This window comes from Phalacrocorax aristotelis, chromosome 12 (genome assembly GCF_949628215.1).
Source record: "Phalacrocorax aristotelis chromosome 12, bGulAri2.1, whole genome shotgun sequence".
Lineage (NCBI taxonomy): Eukaryota > Metazoa > Chordata > Aves > Suliformes > Phalacrocoracidae > Phalacrocorax > Phalacrocorax aristotelis.
In genome coordinates this window covers 9,708,529-9,727,396 of record NC_134287.1, presented here as the reverse complement: position 1 = coordinate 9,727,396, position 18,868 = coordinate 9,708,529, and the positions used below count along the sequence as shown (strand labels likewise).

At 42.5% G+C, this 18,868-nt stretch overlaps 1 protein-coding gene and 1 long non-coding RNA gene across 6 annotated transcripts in view; both read left to right on the top strand.

Moving 5' to 3' along the window:
* STN1 (STN1 subunit of CST complex) overlaps positions 1–10,942 on the top strand; it is a 44,744-nt gene extending 33,802 nt beyond the window's left edge. For all 5 annotated transcript variants that reach the window (XM_075107540.1, XM_075107535.1, XM_075107537.1 and 2 more), the window contains 3 exons: positions 1,557–1,679; positions 2,282–2,354; positions 6,540–10,942. In XM_075107540.1, the coding sequence (XP_074963641.1) occupies positions 1,557–1,679; positions 2,282–2,354; positions 6,540–6,697 (354 nt within the window). In that variant the 3' untranslated portion in view covers positions 6,698–10,942. The remainder of the gene's footprint in view (positions 1–1,556; positions 1,680–2,281; positions 2,355–6,539) is intronic.
* Positions 10,943–13,905: 2,963 nt separating this feature from the next.
* LOC142063611 (uncharacterized) lies at positions 13,906–16,774 on the top strand. The gene is made up of 3 exons (XR_012662813.1): positions 13,906–15,247; positions 15,329–15,464; positions 15,919–16,774. It is a non-coding gene; the product is annotated as an uncharacterized LOC142063611 (long non-coding RNA).
* Positions 16,775–18,868: the final 2,094 nt, after the last annotated feature.

The window sequence follows — 18,868 nt, the reverse complement described above, 5'->3', positions numbered from 1 at the left end:
AACGTTTGGGCACTGGAGTCCTTCAATCTGGAACAGAAGGAGAAAACCAAACTGAAAGTAATAGCCATTGTTCTATGTTAATTATCTTGAACTATTAGGTAATTATTTTTGACTATTGATTTGAGAGGAAAAAGATAGCTGTTGTAGGACACAGAGGTAGAGCGAGATGTGATTATGGCCTGTTAAAATATTGAGGATTAGCTGGAGGAAGGCTATGGAGAAACTTGTGATGCATGCTAACGCTAATTTCCCTGTTGGATTTCTGAACTGTTCCCAGTTAGGCACATCAGCTTCCAGGCTTAGGAGCAGTTGGAGTTTCACTTGAGACTTGCAAATGGGTTGAATGAATGTTTTGTGAAAAGGTAGTCTTCCATTGCTAATGTGGTGTCTCTTTCACATATTCATGTGAATTCATTCTAGTTCATGGCAGTTGCCTGTTCCACTCCCGAGGCTTCTGTGAGTGCATCTAGTGAGTGAAGTAGGGTAAGTGAAGTCTGACACTTTTGTTCAGAACAGGGTGGGGGCATTTACAGTGATAGATGAAGAAATGGCTTGGCAAATACTGCTTTGGTTGCTCTGGTGTGGTTCTAGTTATCACATGTTGGTTTGTGGGAAGCAGTTTAGCTGTGTTATCAAAACCACAGGGACAGATGAAGAAACAACAATTGGGGAATTGAAGCAGTCTGTGTAGATAAATGGGAGGTTGAAAGACACGGTAGGACAGAGAGAGATGGAGAAGAGTTGTGGTCTTGCCCTTATCTACCCATATGTTCTCCTCTCCACAGCTGATTATTTCATTCCACTTCCCTAGCTGTCATTTCACTGTCCTAGCTATGCTCTACTTCCAAACAAACCCTGCTTTTCCCTGATTTTTTTTTTTTCTCTCCTTTCTTGCTTCCTACTCTGTTAATGTGTCCCAAACACAGAATGCTTTTTCTAAATAACCTCTGCAGTTAGGGACTTCCAGGCACTTTGTTCTCCTTTCACAAGAGACTAATTTCCCACCTGCCCTCAAAACTGAATCCTTTGTTCCCTTATCTCCTTGTATACATGTCTTAATTTCTTGCATGTTTTTATCCTTTCATTTCATTAGGCAGTGGAGAAGCTCTTGAGAGGATGACCAGAATGTGTGTAAAAATTTGGAAACAAAGGGGACAAGAAACAAATACTCTTCTTGCCAGTTTCCTACTTTTCCTTGGATACTTCCTCAGTTTCAAATCATGAGATGGGAATCCAATTCCCAGCACTTAGACTCCTGCTGAATATCACCTTACAAAGCACTCATCTCCCTATCATCCTACACTTACTACCAGGAAAACAGAAAACATAAATATGGGCAAAGCTTGATTAGCCAAACAGTCAAATGCTCTGTGAGCGTAACAAGCATATTCCAAAAGAGAGTTCTCAGTACATAAAAGCTGCTACATACAATGAAGAAACGTGTAAGAAAATCACCTGAAGTCCTCTTGCTCTTGAAAGCAGCTGGAGCTTTTGCTCGTATCTTTAGTTAAGCTGAGTTTTCTCACCATCTGCTTCATTCTTTTCTTCCTGTCCAGGTGAAGTCAAAAAGCGACTCCAGTTCCAAAAGGATTCACAGTGTTTTTAAGGAAGCAATAAGGATGCTACAAGAAAAAGGAGTGGTTTTCCAGAAACCCAGTAGCTCCAAGGACTTATACTATGTAAGGAACTGAGCGGCGGTTTCAAAAAAGTTCAGGGGTATGACTTTCATGGTCAGTAGAACAGTAGAAATGTTTCGGAAACAATAGAAATGTTTCGGAAGCAGTAGCTGGACATTCAAGACCTGTCTGTTTACTCCAAAGTCTTATCTGCAGCTTGCTTCAGTGTTCCTTTTACCTCTGTATCCTGCACCGAGTTGTTCTTTTTGTAACGCGACACCAGACTGAAGTACTGCTGCTGTTCCAAGTGCAGTCTGTTCACTGGGTTGCCAAACTGTGTGCTGACACAGCTGAGCACACTGAAGCCTGGGACATGGGACAGTTCTTCTTCGAAGTGGGTTGAAATGTGGTGTTCTCCTGAGCCAGTCACCCTCCTTTGGGTTGAATTCTGCTATATCATGTTCTTCACCTAACCCATGGATGCTGCTAGTGGTACTAAAAATAATAACTGAAGATTTAACATTCATTGTTAGTCTCGGAGACAGTATGTAATGCAGACTGTAGTTATGACAGCATTAGTTTAGAATACATCATGCCCTTGGATTGCTTTTCAAAAGCCATGCCATCAACTGAAACAGACGGCCAGTTTCATCTGTTTTCTCCAGGTGACTGACCATGATAAGGAGCTGCTTAAAGTGACCCTTGATATGATTAAAGACGACTGTCGAAAACCCAGGCGTAAGTAATGGTGTAATCAGGGCTGGTGGTGAGCTGATGCTGATATATTGATGACAATATCTCCTCCTGCTGCTGGATTAGATATGATTCTTGTCCTTATCCTTGAACTAGGAGCTAAGTTGCTGCTGTAGCTAATCAGTATAGCTAAAAGGAGGAGTGCAAGAGCAGCTTTCTGTGAGCACGGAGAGAGAAAGAGCAGGTGTGCCCAGCAGGAAGCAAACCTCTCAGATCTGAAATAAGTAGCCATTATCTTAGATCTGTATCTTTTGAGATTTTGGGAGGAACCAAATGTAATGAAGTTAGGTCAGCACCTAGCAGCTGTTGCTTTGCACTCTGGATAAATAGCAAATCTTGCTAGTTCAGTTTCTACAGGGGAGTTGACACAAAAGTTACCATACAGAAAGGTGAAATCCCCGCCTTCACTAAGTCAACAATGAAATTTACTTAAGTCAGTAGGATATTCTCTGTAGATTTTAAGCTCAGGTGAAGCTCAGGTGGTTGTTCTTTGCAGGTAGGAGTTTCAGTCTAACAAAATCCACTTCATGTGGCTTCTGAGTTATCCCTGTCCCTCAAGCCTATTGTGTCTCATTGCCATAGAGATAGCTTGTGCTTGACTTGAATGTCTGCTAATTACACAGGTACATTGCTACAGAGTTTCTTTCAATTCATTGGGCAGAATGTGTCAGCGGGGATCACTTGCTGCTGGAATGCAGCTCTTTGTGGGGTAGAATGCACTTTAGTGTAGAATAAATGACTGGCTAGAACCTAAGGCATATAATATTAAATTGCGGATATCCTTATACTATCATTGTAGGACCTGGTATATGATGGTTATTCTGCAGTCAAAAAGGCTGAGTGAAGTAGAATTTTTTTTTTTTTTTTTTTTTAGTTTCCAACTGGTTACCTTAAGCAGTGGTACAATTGTAGGCAGGGTTTGTAGGTGGAGGTAAAAGTTCTGTATCTTTGGGTGATAGAGGGAGTGGATGTTACTGGGCATGCAGGTGAACATGGGCTCTGAGGCTGTTTCAGTGTGACAAATTACTAAATCACATTGTTTTATTGTCTCTTACCCAATTAACAAATACAAACATCTCTGTAAGAGTCAAATCATTCCTTTGCCCATTTTATACATCAGCTAGTTCTCCTGGGAACTTTTTTTGTTTTGGTTCTTTTGGTGTTGTGTTTTTGGTTTTCGTTTTGGTGGGGTATTTTGTTTTATAATTGTGTCACTATAAAGGCCAGAACCTGTGTACAGTTGACATGGAGCACTGAGTGACGGCCTGGTGTTTAACACCCTTCTTGTGCATTATCACACTGGTAAATTACCCTGTGTTCCATGAGAGGTTGGGAAGTTCTTTCTCCCAGTCAGGAGGAGTCAACAGCAGAGGAACTTGTAAATCAGTCACAGAAAAGACTTTGAAGAGTCCCAGATCCTCAAAGCTATGTTTTCCATACGGAGCAGGTTAAAAGTAGCAACTGCTTTACAAAGCCTCTTGTTCTCCTTGAAGCTTTCCACCTACTTAGTTTCCTGTTGTAAAGAGGACAATTTCCAGGTCAATGTCTCTTTGCTAGTCTTCAGAAGGACCGTTTCAATGTCCTGGTCACTGATAACAGAAGATTTTGAGAAGGAAAGGCAAGAAGCTTCAATCAAAACCGTCAGGGTACTTCCTGTGGATATTTTATTGTCATTGAATGATGCAAGAGCAGAGAACTAAATGTAACTGTCAGACCCCCTCTGCTGGTGGGATGGTAGTCTTAGCCACCTGCTTGGCCTTGACTAGTGAGCAGGCTTATTGTGAGAAAATAAGAACATGGTAATACCTCAAGGGCTTTCACTTGCTTGTTGCAAGAAATTCCTACCCATTTTCCTTCAAGTGTAATATTAATCTTCTAATCAGGAAGACTGATCTATGGTAAACTCAACTCTTCCCTCCAATGACTGACTTCTCTGCCAGTTTTCAAGGGAATGCCTCACCCCATTGCTTTAGTTGTGACACATTCTCAGGCCCAACCCAGCTTCCTGGAACTATTTTACAAATAAAAAAAAAAATCTCAGCATGCCTAGCCAGAGCTCCACAAAACCCTGATCTGTAACATGCCTATATGACAATCCTAGTCCTTGGCTCCAACTGTAATTCCAAACAGCCTGATCCTAAAACACCCTCATGCGAGGCCACTGTGGGTCTATCTAGAGGCTTAAGATAGGCAGAAAAGGATGACAGTGCATTTTGACTCCAGACTGAACTGCAAAGTGGTAGACTTAGTCCAGGTTTGGGGTTTGGGTTTTTTTTGTTTGCGTTTGTTGTTGGGGTTTTTTTGGTTTGGGGTTTTTTGTTTTTAACAATTTGCTCTGGTTTAGATGAGGCTAAGAGAGTACAGAGGGAAAAAACAGAATCACTTGAAGTTAAACTTAATTTGTCAGAATGTACCCTGTGTGAGATGTCTGCAGTGGGCAAATGGTAGTTGTTCTATAACTCTGACCTCTCTGATATTGGTAGTCAGGCAAGACAGTTAATCACAGCCTGGCTTACCTCAGCTGGTGGACAAAAGTTAGAACCCAGTATGGCAAGGAAAGGGGAAGAGCATCACTCTGCTGCAAGAAGTGTATTCCCTCAAAGTTGGGCCATAGACTAGGAGTGTTTCTGGGTTGCTTAATGATTGTACACACCTGCAGCTATCCCAAAATGCCATTTTTCTACCTGCATTTAGGAGGAAAGTAGTATGTATTGTACTGTTGGGTAACACTTAGGTTATTAAACTAATTCATCAAGACTTAAGCTAAGTTACTGTAGATCAGGGATGGGCACTTTGACCTTCTTATGACAAACCTATGACTAACGCAAAATGCAGCTACCCACTTTTGTTTGCAACAACAGTCCCTATGACCCACGTAGAGGCATTGTTCTGTTCTCTGCACCTATCCATCCTAGGGTGGTGGACGCATTTTTGGCTACCAGCCACAAAGGTCTTTTATCACGCTGGTTCACTGACTTCTGAAGAAATATCTTTGCCTGATTCACAGCCTGATAGGAATTAGGCTGAACTGTTTATTTACCAGTACTCAGCATTGCCTTCTATCTACTAGTAACTTTTCTCAGTAGCTTCTAAGGCAGTTCAGGGCCCTAGCTGATTCTAGATTGGAGACTGGCAAAAATAAAAACAGAGGCAAGCAATAACAACAAAATACAGGGACCTCCCTGGCCCGTGGCAATTTCTCAGTTCCCATATGAAACTTACCTTACATCATGTGAGCTGAGGGCTGAGGAGGAAAGTAATTTGTGCTGATGTGTCTCATTTTTGCTAGTTTTCCATTGTTAGCCATGGAGAAGAAAAATCTGTTGTGGAGTCCAGCACTTGGGGAGATAGGGAGCCTGCAGCACTGATTATTGGGTTTACGGGGTCTGTTGGAGGAAATGTTGACTGGGACAGCTGAGTTTCAAATGATGGCTCCCACCAGGCACACCGCAGCTGCTTGCAATACTGCAGCCATTAAGGACCTTTGTCTCTGGGTCGCCCTCTAGGAAAGGGAATTATTTTTACAATCCTGTTCTCCTGTACCTTTTCAGGGTTCACTCCTCTTAAAAGGAGGTAAAATTTGATACTGAAGTTCTGTGAATTTCTACTCCCGTAATTGTCTGAGTAGGCTGAAGCACGGGGATGGGATTGCATTGCTAGGTGAATAACGTTGCACTGTAGCAGTTTTTCCACAAGATGCCAGCATTGGGCAAGCAGTTATAGGTCCTGGCCATGGACCTTCCTAGACGTTTTTGAAGTTAGGCATGAGCAAAAGGATTTTCATTTGGTTTCTTCTGCAGTTACAGAAACTGGATGGCTTACATAGGTGGACACTGGAGGTACCCTTAAGTTATTAATCTCATCATCAGGTTGTACTGAATGAACCCTGTATATTAGAGTTTGCAAGACTGATTGTCTTTCACCCTCATTACTACAGTTACAGCCTTGACACTTCCAGAAAAGTCAGTGGTAACAGTTGATAATTGGAGAACTGTAGGCGCAGACTGGATCTCTTCCCTCTGAATACATGCATCTCTGCTGTAGTACCTAGGGCATTCTTTCCAACAGCTAAGGTTTTTTCATGACTGATCTGGTTCATAACAGTAGAAAAGAGGCAGTTAGACTGAAGTATTTTCTCCATGCCTGGCTGCATTTTCCTTTTTTCTGCAGATGCTGAAAAAGGCTGCCATTTCCTTCATGTCCTGAGCTGTGTTCAGCAGAGCTACAACCCCTCTGTGCCTGAAGCGGTGGTGCACCGAGTCTTGGAACTGCTGGAGAGTAACAGTGATATTGTCAGCACTATGGAAGGATATTATACAGCATTTTAAAGAGAGAAGATAAGATACATTTGTTCTGGTCCATTCAGGAAAAAGGAGGGAAGAGGGAGAGGTTGGGTGACCCTGAATAGCTGCAGTTACCTGGTATGATTTAGATTGGGGGGGAAAAAAAAGAGCATTCTGATTCTCCAAATGCTATGTTTGTTCAGCTCCAGAGAAATTGTCCGAATACTTGTTTTAATATTCTTGCTGACTTCCTCGCTATTCTTAGTGAAAGTTTTATCAAACTGATTCTGGACATCCTGATACATTAGGGGAGCTGGAAAAGAAGCCGGGCTCTTTACCTGCAATAAGATGTGACATGGTCATCCTCACATTTACATTCAGTGAGCCCTAAAGAACAGTCATTGCTAAAGAGCACAGATTATAGCAGTGGTCATGTCAGGACTTGTTTTGCTGGCTTAAAGACTGATCAAGTGATCTTTCCATATGGTAATATCTGTGGATCTTTCTTTTTATGTACGCTTTGTAATAGCTAGGGGAAGGACATGCAAGCAAATATTCAAAAGACTTGCCTGTCATTCCTGGCAGTGTTGGTGTACCTGTCTGTAAATATGTATTCCTGAATGTGCACAACTTTCCTACTACTAAAGCCCTCCTCACCTTTCTCTGAAAAATAATTTTCAGTAACAGTGTTCTGCATCCCTTCCCCATCCTGCAACCTTGCCCACTGTTTGTCAAGCATGTCTGGATTCCCCTGGCTACTATGTGCACTACTGATGGGTGGTGTTGTGGATTCTGTGAGACCAGAATTCTCAAAATCAGCCACCTTCTTGCTGTTTACTTTTAAATTGCTTCCTACATCATAAATGGTAAACCATAAATCAGATGCTTTGGAAAAGAAAATATGAGAGCGAGGAAGACCCACTGTAATCTCCATGCTACCTGTTGCCTTTTTTCTTCTATTCCTTGTCACCTCTGGGGAAAAATACTACTCGTATCTGTGCTTGCAGAGGAACACAAGACATTGATGAAATAACATTGGCCTAAAGAAGGTGCAAGACATTTTATCTGGAATAATCAGAACTCTGTTATGTGCCACAGTTCAAAGCCCAGAGCTGTTCAGTATTTATCCTTAGAGATAGCTTGCTGCTGCAGGGACTTGTCTGTTTAATTAATCTGTGTAATTAATGGTGTGGAGGTGAGACCTTTAACTCGAAGACAGTAGAAAGGATTAAACGTATCCTTCCTCTTTCCCCTGCACCTTCCCTGTAACAGTTGAAATAGCAGGCTCCCAGGAGGCAGATGTAGTGGTAAAGCCCTATAAGGACTGACATAGCAGGGGAAAATAAACCATATGCATGAGGAAAGCCAGTGAGTAGTCCCATGTGTGCCAGGTCTCTGGTTTGTTGTTATATTATATGCCTCATTCCAAGCTCTGGCTGCAGTGAGATATAGGCTAAGAGAAAGGCATGACAAAACATTTGGCATTTGCATTCAAAGGCCTGTGGAAAACCCTGGCCTTAAAGAGATGGTGTGTTTGTCCATAGTGAAAAACTATGCATGAATCATTCTTTTGCTGTAAATTCCCTACTTGCTGCAGGGCTCAGTAGGTGGTTTCCCTGCAGGTTGCCCTACTCCTAGCGTTGCTGCTCTGTTTTGAGTTGGGTACCTTCTAGTCAGATCTAAATAAGGCCCTGAACAGGTGCTGAAAGGACGTACCTGTGCAGAAGGAAATAAAAAAGAGGATTAAGAAAGAATTGTAGAAGTCGTCTTCCCCCACCTTCTCCCCCACCATGAATGTCTCTGGAAAGCAGGGAAAGAAGTCCAGGTTCTGAGTGAAGTGGTACCGAGAGGAGTTGCAACTTCAGTTTATGCCTACAAAAAGGCCTGGTTGGCCACAGGGGGGATTTACTTCTCAGATTCCTGTTCTGATTGCTGATCAGTGTGAAGTGCTGCTTAACAACAAAGGCTGTCTATGGAAGAAGTGATTTAGAATATTGATTCCTAAATCCAGGCTCACTTCAGGAGTTAACTATATCTTACTCTCCATGACTATGGAGAAGTTGCCTACTTGGCATGCAATTGAGGATATTTTAAGGAAAGTATGTGGTGTCTTGGGCCATACAGAAGAGCATGGCATCTAATTTAAGATACTGATTTGGCCATTTTCTTACAGTCCTGTATTAGCAGAATCTGATTTCGCTGGGAAAGGGTTAAAAGAACACTACTAGCTCAGTGGGAAAGGGGATCCCTCTTAGGTTAGAAGAGAGAAAGACTCAGGTTCTCCTGAGGGTGTCAGCCAAGTGTGTGGGCTGGATGAGTTTTGGGAGGAGCGCTGTGCAGCTGATTCTTGGAGGAAAAGATAGTCTGGAGATCGTATTGCTCTTCAGGGTCTCTTTAAAATAAATTGATACCAAAATCAGATTACTTCTTTGTCCTGTGCAGCTTGGATAGTCATATACACAGCATCTAATGTGTTCAGTTACCTCCAACTTTGATGCTACAATTCCTGTATTTTAGATGTATTTCTGTGTGTAAAGTCTGCCTAAAATCACTGGCCACCTATTTTCTATGCATCGGAGGCTGATGCAGAGACAAAGTGCTTTCCCTGTCTGTTCTGCCCCTATTGCAACTTAAGAGCACTGATCAACTGTGAAGTGTCAGAGATGAGGCAGGAAGAATTCATATCAGGAAAGACAGATAAATGACTCTGGAAAGGACCTTCCTTGGAAGTTTTAAAGCTGGTCCTTGCTGGCAATGTTGGATTCTTTTGATTGAGGGTACAATCTGTTGGAGATTGCTCCCCAAGAACAGGAAAGAGGGAGTTTTCTCACTTGAGTTAACTCAGGGAAATATGAACGAACACAAGGGAGCCTATAGTTTTTACAGGAGTGAAAGCTTAAAGTAGAACTATTGGAGGAGCCTAGATTTAAGTTACACAGATTCTAACTCTGAATAACTACAAAATAGTTGTGCCTTAAGCTTGCATGCTTTATTTTTTCCCCTGGTAGCCACCCTACACAGACTAACATTTACTCTGGTTGAGTGCATTCCCTCTCTTGTACCTATGGGGAATACCATATGCATATGCCTGCACAGAAGTACCCCAACTAGCTGTGGGAGCACAGAGCTCTGTAGGTTGATTTACCCATTTACTCAGTATCTCTACAGTATGCTTCTGTGACAGCAGTCTAGACATACCCATATTGGTATAAGTCACCTTTATGTAAGTCTACCTACACACACTAGGGCTTTTACTGCTAATAAACTGTCGCTCTGTTTAAAGATCATATCCTTAACCAAGAGAGTCATATCATGCACACTATTAAAATTCTTAGACCACACCTACAAAATATTGTGCGGAACATTCAGTGAAAGCGTGCTTTCTTGTTTTGTTTAATTTGAAAACTCGTTAGGCAACACAATTATTACTGCTTTATTTAAGGACTTTGAAGGTGGCACTTTAATGTAAAACTGACAAGTGAGAATTCATGTTGTAGGACTGCTTCATGGCCAGTTCCAGTTTCCATAGAAACAGTTATGGCAGTAAAAAGCAGGTAAGTAAAATGGGGTTTTTAAAGGCAGTCGGCAATTTTGTTACCTTAAAAAGGTACGTTTCCATAGAAGTGCAGCACCTGAGAATAAAAATTACCGAAGAACCTCGAATATTCTGTTCTAGCAAAATGTAAGGTGGTTGCTTTTCTGGTGAGGAAATGAAGGAATAGCTCTACCTTCAGTCCCCGCCACCTGCTTACATGAGAGATGAGGTTGCTTCATGCCTCAGTTTCCCTCTTTTGTAAATTGGGGATAATAAAGCTCCATGTGTAGGGCATAAGCCTCAATTTTTCTTAATGTTAGTCATTAAAAGCTCTTCAGATATCTATTGATGGGATCTGTTAGAGAAGAACTCTGTGGGAGTGGGTGAATGGAGAGATGCTGGAGAGGGACTTAGTTCTAGTCCAAGCCCCACTTTTGCCAATACCTTTATCTTTCTCTGCCTCTTTCCATGCACATTGCTTTGCCTGTCTTGTGTTTCTGCTCTCCAGGTGCTATGAGGCAGTGATGGCCTCTCTGTTTTTATTTGTACCAAATATTTTTTCTGGAATCCTGTTCCCACTTGTGACTTCTTCAATGACTTCTTAAAAACAGAAATCCAGATAAATGAGTTATGATTGTTCTTGTTCTCAAATCTTTGGATTGTAAATTTGTACCCATGAGGGTATGCATTTTACACAAACTACCTGGGAAATTAAGCTTTTCTTTCAAAGTAATAAATGAAAAATTTAAAGATTGGCTACGTGACTGAAGGCTGGTACTTTTGTGGATCTGTCCATACTTGTGTATTCCAGTGATGAACACCATAAACAGAAGGAGTTGCTAATTCATTATTCAGAATGAGAATTCATCAATGAGCAGCCAGTGATGCATGGAGCCACACGGAGAATTTATGAGATTAAGTACTGAAAATCTGCTTGTCAAAAAAAAGCAGTTTGGTTTACTTTGTGAGTAAGCCACTCCTGTGGGGAAAAGATGTGCCTAGCAAAGATTTGTATCTTTCCCTTCCCTTTTAGAGGTAAGTATAGCAAGTTCAGATCCCATGGGCAACCTGAATTTTGAAACTTCCTGCCAGTGTGGTGCTACTTTCTTTCTTGCCATCTTTCAGCACAGTTTCCAGCCCTCCTGCCCCAAACCTACGGGCTAGCAAGCAAGCAGAGTTCAGCCGCAGAGATTAAAGAATAGTTGTTATTATTGGTTACCATCCTCCAGGAGCCCCAGCATTACAGAAACATTTCTGTGGATGTTTGCTGGCAGCAGGGAGATGCTGAGTTGGGGAGCTTGGGTTTCATTCCTGGCAATACGCTCTGTCAGGCACAGAGGCTTTCCCCCTAATTTCTTTCATCTATTTCTGCTCTCCACTCTTTCTTCCAACTGTCATTTCTCGGGCCCTTCATTTCATTCACAGTCTCGTGGTTCATCTCTGCACCACAGATCCTGGTCAAACCTCGTTCCTCTCTACTTTGTTCCCTTCTTTTTGCCTAATTCAAATACCCTTGTCAGGATCTGGCAATTGAGCATTTCAGTATAACCCCCTTGCCTAACTGACCTGGCACTGTTCACAGCCCATCCTGATTCCAGCAGGCTGTGCTTCACTCATTTTCTAGGCACCAGAAGAGGCAGATATTGTCCACTTCACTCTTAAGCTTTCTTCCCATGTAGTCTGCAGCAGGAAAGAGCTGCAATTTCAGGGAAACAACACTTTTTCCACCCCCCGCCCTCCCAAATATCCAGTAGCACCCTCAAAGATTCTGGTGGTGGTGTTCTTACAGGTATCCAAGTACAAAATAAATAAAAAACAGTTGTGTCTTGCCCAAACCTGAGCAAGCGCAAGTCATGCTCTGACAGCAGCTATCTGCCTCTCCCTGCCACTTTCATGTCCTTGCAGATTTCATTGCAGACATGATCTGTGAAGCTGATGTGGACTTTTAATTTGTGTGTCTACTAGTTAGTGTGTCTCCTTTTAGCCTGTTTTTTTGGAGAAAGTGTGATTGTGTTCTGATGTGATTATACTGATTGTCAGCTTCTGTCCCACTGCCTCAAGTGGCTTTGTAATCTGTTGGCTAGTTAAAGAGGGGTGAAGGACCATGAGCTGTTAGTGTCTTGCACACTTTTAGAAAATGGATGCACTGACAGAAGAGAGAAGTCAAAATTCATGCCTCCATTAGGGGGAAGGAAGAAGCTCTGTCGTACGACGCTAGAGAAACCTCACATGAGGCAGTCCTAAGGAACCCAGTTTTGTAACTTCAGCTGCCACAAGAAGTACTTGTTCTATAGTGCCCTTTTAAGAAATGACTGGACTGTTCTTCCTGAAGTTTGCTTGTAGAGATCACCCCAAGGCAGACATTGGTGATGGGAAACTGCAAATGAAACCATTAAAATCTAGTAAGTTATAGTATCTACATCAGGGTACAAAGTTGAGTAACTGCTTTTTAGGGGTGCCACTAGCCCATTCCCACTAATACCTTTCAATTGTGCAATGGAGGCTATACTAATCTAGTCACAGTAATTTACAAGTTGAAACCAGCCCCAATTAACAAGATTGCCTGAGCATAACATAACCAGGAATTTGCTAGTGAAAGAAATCACCTAAAGGAACGATTTTCAGCAAGTCTGGAACCACTGAAGAGTGAGTGTGGTGCCAATTAACCTGGCACAACATGTCCTACAGCTCTTGTTTTAGCTTGTTATTGATTGGAAGAGGAACGCTCCTTCCCTACCAGTTAGAACTGGAGCTCTCTGCCACCTTGGCCTGCGTTGAACAAACAGATAGGAAAGTTATTCCACCTCTGCTGTGAACAAGGAAAGATAAATCGCAAATGTATGTCACTGCATAACAGCCAATGTGATTAAACGAAGCAAGTGCCAAGTCTGTTATTGACCTGGAAAGTTCATGGTTCCTCCCAGGAGTGGACACCTCATCCAAGAATTACAGTGATATTTGGAAATGGGAGGAATTGGGCCCCTCAAACATCTTCCTCAACAATAGAGTCGTGCGAGCCCTGCAGGCCTACCTGATTCTAAGATGTGCTTTTCTTGGCCAGTTACGAAGGTGGTGGGGAAATGGAAAGGGTGCTTGGAGTTGGGGTTTTCTCCTGTTGCCAAAATACAAGTAATTCACACCGAGAGCATAGGATTTGTCCTTGTGTACTTGTAAAACTCTTCTTTGCTGTAGTGTCCACAAAAAAACCCTAGGGCTGTAACAAGCCAGCTGGTGTTCTGAAACAACTGCCTCCACTACTGACTAATAACACTCTCATTGTTTTCTTCCCTCACCTTGTCTTTTTCTCCTGTAATTAAATCTCTTGAACTTAATTCCTGGTTCAAAGTAGCTGTAGTCTCTCTCTTTGTCCTTCTGTGAGTACAGTGATCCAGGACAAACATAACAGGAGCAAGCCAATACAGAGCAGAGTTCTTGTTGGAACTCTGAATATAGGGAAGGATGAGAAATACAGAGGAAGCTGAGGGAGGGGGATTTAGCACAAAGATGTTTGAAATTAGTCCCACTGAAAAGGCTAAAAAAATATTTGCCTAATGATGCTTTAGACATCTGTTTCAGAACAGGCAGCAGGTGTTGTATGTAATGAAGGCAAGGACTTGTACTATTTTATTTTCTGCAATTAGAAAGCAGGGAGGGAAATGATGGCAACAAAAAAATGGAGAACATTTATCATAAACAGCTGGACAAATGTATATAAAGCACAGCAATATTTATATGCTTTTCCTCTACCTTCCTTATACTATCCTTTAACAGTTCCTCTGTTCTGCAGGGTATTTTGTCCTTTCTAAAGGACCAATGCCTTGGATCCTCAAAGTTAGATGCTAAGGTATGAGCTGGCCACCAAAATGCCTTTGAGGATCAAAAAAAAAAACCGCTCAGGACAACGTAATTGTCACTTACCCAGATGTTGCTACTAACTGATGGAAACGGTTCTGAAGGAGAAGCTGCCCTTGTCTTGTAGGTGGTCCCTGTGCACCTCCGTCCCCAGACCAGTGGCTGAGAAAGACTCCTGTTAGTGGAATGGTCTTCGGGGTTGCATCCCTCGTGCTGCATGGCCACAGCTTAACACGTGCCTGAATCCAAATAAATGCCTGGAATTATGTGGATGGTGTGTCTGCTGTTCCAAGCTGAAAAGCACACCTACACCCAGCCCTGCCAGAGAAACTATAGCTCTACTTTCCACGAGACATTTTCTGGTTTGGGATGACCTCATTCCTTTTTCCAAGCAATAAACATCCTACAGGGCATTTGGTTTTTCTAGCACCTCCACTACTGCCTGACAAAGGCTAACCTGGGAATGACTGGGGAAAAAAATACTATTTGTGTCTACCAACGGGATGGTGCTGCTGCTGGGAGGTCCCAAAGTGCTCCTCTTAAAGAAGTCTCTCTGCTGGGAAAACCACTGCTGTTGCATGAAGGTAACTTAAAGAAAAAGAAACCCCAACCAATGTGCTCCACTGCTGAGTGGTAGAGGTTGCATGTTACAGACTTCTCCTTACAGTCCCAAGCTTTTTCTTTTGCCATCTATGATCTAACTGCAGTTCCATGACTGACTTTTCATAAAGTTTTACTGATACACTTCTATAATTCATAGTCCATCAGTCAAATGTTTTCTGGTTTGGATATTGGCAGATACACTCTTCTACTCTCTCTAGGGGATGTGCAGCCAAATAAAAGCACTGTTTGGTTTCAGAAGGGGTTGAATGAGTAAAAAGAGTGAAAAAGGAAATTCAAGTTTTAAAAGGGCCTGGTGGAAATTTTAAATCTGTTAATACGGAGGACTTGGTGTCCTTGTATATATTTAGAGATAACATGGGAAAAAAATGTGAAGAAAGTCTATTTCTTCCTAGATTTACTTTATTTGTAACAAGTCTGCATTTTCAATAATGGATTGCCAAGTTTTTTGCAGAGGATGAGGCAGAAGCCAGTCTCCAGATGTGCTATTTTGAGAACAAGCAAATCAGGGATAGCATCCAGGAAGAAACCTGGGGAATCCCAATCCAAACCTGCGATCAGTTTGATAAACTTCAGACATCTCAAACGTAAGCCTGACATGTATATAATACATAAAGAAAATTGTGGTTTGGGCTTGCTTTTTTTAATGTTTTTAACCATGTCAACAGATCTCTACAAAGCTTTCATAACAATGGAAAAGTACAAGGTGTACATGGATGCAAAACAGTCTGCAATTTGCTGCTAGTACCCTAAAGAGCACGCAGGGCACGTACTGCTGTTGGAAATCCTGCATCCACAACTCGGGTGAGGGGACTGAAAAATAACATTAGTCATGAAAAGGTTAAATTGTAAGATAGCTGCTTCAAGGAAAGGATAATCTATAATTTAAGTCAAGAGGGTGAAGCAGCTCTTTCATAATGTAAGTAAAAGCTGTTATGCTGTTGGGAAAGCATGTACACTGCTAGCAGGGGGAATGATTATTTTGTTTTTTCTGTTATACTAGATCGCACATGGGGGCTGATAAAGCAGCACTCTCTGGTGAGAGGGCCGGGAGGGGAAGGGGCACGCCACTGTGCTCAGGGGGCTGATCTGCCAGGACTGCAGCTGGTTTCTTTGGCTGCCTTCTACCACATTAATTGGGCCTATTTATCTCCGAAGTGAATTTCATTTGAAGAGCAGTAATCTCCCAGGAAGATAAAATGCAGTTGGCTTTTAAAAAAAATAGGAAAAAAAGACTGGGTCTTGGTTTGTGTTTCAGAGTTTGAGATTTGAATGCCAGACAGGCTCGCCTCTTCTTGTTGCTCCTATCAAAAGACGTGTATGTTGAAACCCTGAAGTGGAAGGACTGCATGGAAAGCAGCCCTTTTAAGAAGCTGAGGTTTTGTAAGTACAGAAGCTGAGGCTGGAGCGTAACAAAGGCTCTGTGTTGTGCTGTTGCACATCAGAGCCAAAAAAACCCTAAGGGGCACATCTCTAGTACCATGTCTAGCAGATTATGCATGCAACTCTAGTGGCCAGTAATGAGTTGTATGGCTAATCTGTCATGCACAGCACTGAAACACTCCCCTTCCCCCACGGGGCTGAGCTCACTTCGCTTCCCCCCAGGGTGCTGAGCACCATTAGAGCCTCTTCCTCGCTAGTGGGACAGGAAAACACTCTGTTCAACCTGGATGCCCAGCCCTGGCAAACAGAAAAGCAAAAACAAAACCAGAAAAGTCATCTTTAACAGCAACTTGAGCTGCTATATACAGGGTTAGGCCATAGTATGGTTAATATTCAGGGGAGGTTACTTATCTGCAGTGATACGCCATGAATTAATAAGAGACATCAGAAATGGCCCTAATGCAGCACAGAAAAACCTGTCCCTCTTTATTTTCTCACTGATTTAATGATCCAAATGTTTTCAATTTACAACTCAAATGCTTATTTAGAAAAAATTTGCCAGCATGACAAAGTCCTCTTGAAATACGAAAACTCGAGTCACGCTCCAGCTCTGAGACCATCACATACACATTCTGTCACGCATTTGCTTTTGATGTAATTGGAGCAGAGTCTAGGTTGCCGGGCTGTAGCTGTATGAGATCTGTGAGGCTGATGCGATTACCTGTTTGGTCAAAAAGAGAAAAAAAAAAATTTCTTTCCCCAAATACCCATCTAGCAAATTAGTAGAAAAAAGCTTTTAAAATGGCTGGTTTCTCTCAGTCTTCAGAAGTCTGAACTTCCTAGGGTGTTCCTCAGGTGAATTTTATTGGAAGCATGAGTCTGTAAAGGTGAATGATTAAACCAGCTGTTAATAATGATATTAATGTATGTATTAAAATAGTTAATAATAGCAGTGATATTCCCATGTAATGATAGGACTTCAGTAATGAAGACTTTAAGAAAAAATATAAATACTAGGAGGTTTAGGATTAAAATCCCTAGAGTTAGTAATTTTCCTACAAACTTGTAGTGCCTCAGCCTGTGTGTTCATGGTCCTCATCGGATACAGACTCTTCTGCACGTGGGGCCGGTCATACAACAAGCCTGCCATGCTCTTCGCTGCATACTCAGTCTTTCTCTCGTTGAGTCCCAGCAGCCGGAGCCTGGCTCTCCAGCACAAGGCTAGGAAGCGCTGTCAGCCTCATTTTCCCAGCTGCTGCCTAAGACAGGAGCAGATTTTCCCAAGCCCGCAGCATAGGAAGGGGTTTCAGTTATTTTTTGCACATCTTGCAATAGTCTGGGATCAGACTCCCACTAGACTGGGTGTTGTACATATTTTAAAAGAACAATCCGTGCCCCTAGCAACAATGCATTTTTCCTGTGTAGATGGAGGGATGCAGCAAACAAGCAAACAGAGCAGAGGTGTGATGAACACAAAACCGACAGACGATGGAAGAGGAGGGAAGCCAGGTCTGTACAAGGGCTGGGCAGGCTTCGCAGCTGGAGAAGGTTGTCCACAGCAATGGAGAATCAAGTTGTCTTGAATAGAGGAAAGGTGAATTGTGGACCAGATGCTGTGAAAGTAGGGGGTAGATGCCAAGGGAGCACAAACCCCAAAGCACAAGTCTCAGGTTGGACTGAAAATAGCAGCTCCTTCCTGACAAGAGCAGATGAGAAGAATACCAGTAAGAAGGTGCCAGGTAGTAAGAATGTCAGGAAGGATGGGGCAGAGTGCTTGGAGAATGATGTATTTTGTCTCTTTCCCTCACAATGATGTGTTTTGAAAGCTGATTTGAAAGAAACCCTGAGCGTTTGTAACGATGGGGGGGACTTTTTTTTTAACAAGGTAATGGGAGAAGGGGACAGAATGTGTGATATGTGTATTAATAGTGGCTCACAGGAAAGAGGCATCCAAGAACCAAGAGGCTTGGCCACACCAGGCATATTTTTAACAATGAGTTATTTGAATATTTACATTTTCAAGGAAGAATTTTCTTTGTTAGCTCTGCACACCAGGAACTTCTTGGCCAGTCTAAACAGTAAAGGTTTCTAAGGTAAATAATTGCTCTGCTGCCTTGTGTCATGCATGAGGATTAGAGGTGGGAAGTCCCTCAAAGAAGAGGAGGGAAGAGGGTGCTCTGAAGAAGAAAAGACGAGCCTGAAAAGTGACAACTGGGGTGGGCACATCAGCTTTCATCACCCCTCCCTGCTACCAAAAGCTGGTCTCATATACACCTGCACACATCCTAGGGTGGGATGCCAGGATTTTAGCATTTTATATCAGTTCACTAGTTTTGGTGAACCGTGTGTAGTAGCTGAGGGGGAGGAGAAGGCTGGCTCAAAGCACCTTTCCCTGGCATTTTGCAGCAGGTACTTCGTTCCCACCTGGCGGCAGTCAGTACTGTCTGCTGGTGGTGCTTTTCCCGGTTTTTCTTCTTTTTTTTAAGCTGCTTGTTGAAACCAGCTGTGGGTTGAAACCAACCGCTTTCAAATGTCAGCCTTTAGGCTCAAGTATCTAAGGCTTTGTGACTCCAGTGTCTCTCTCATGATCGTTGTTGCAAGCCTAATAGCCCTTGTAAAAGTTGTGATTCAGAAACTGTGCCTATAGCATGTATAATGAAATCACACTGAGATTAACCGTTCTCACTGTAAATATGGGGCTTTGCTTCTAGGATTTGGGACCTTTCTGCCCTCCTAGGCTTCAGTGAACTTGGTGAATAGCTAATGAATGTCATGAACTGAGGGGTGAAGATTACACAGGTTCCCATTTCTGATGTAACATTCAA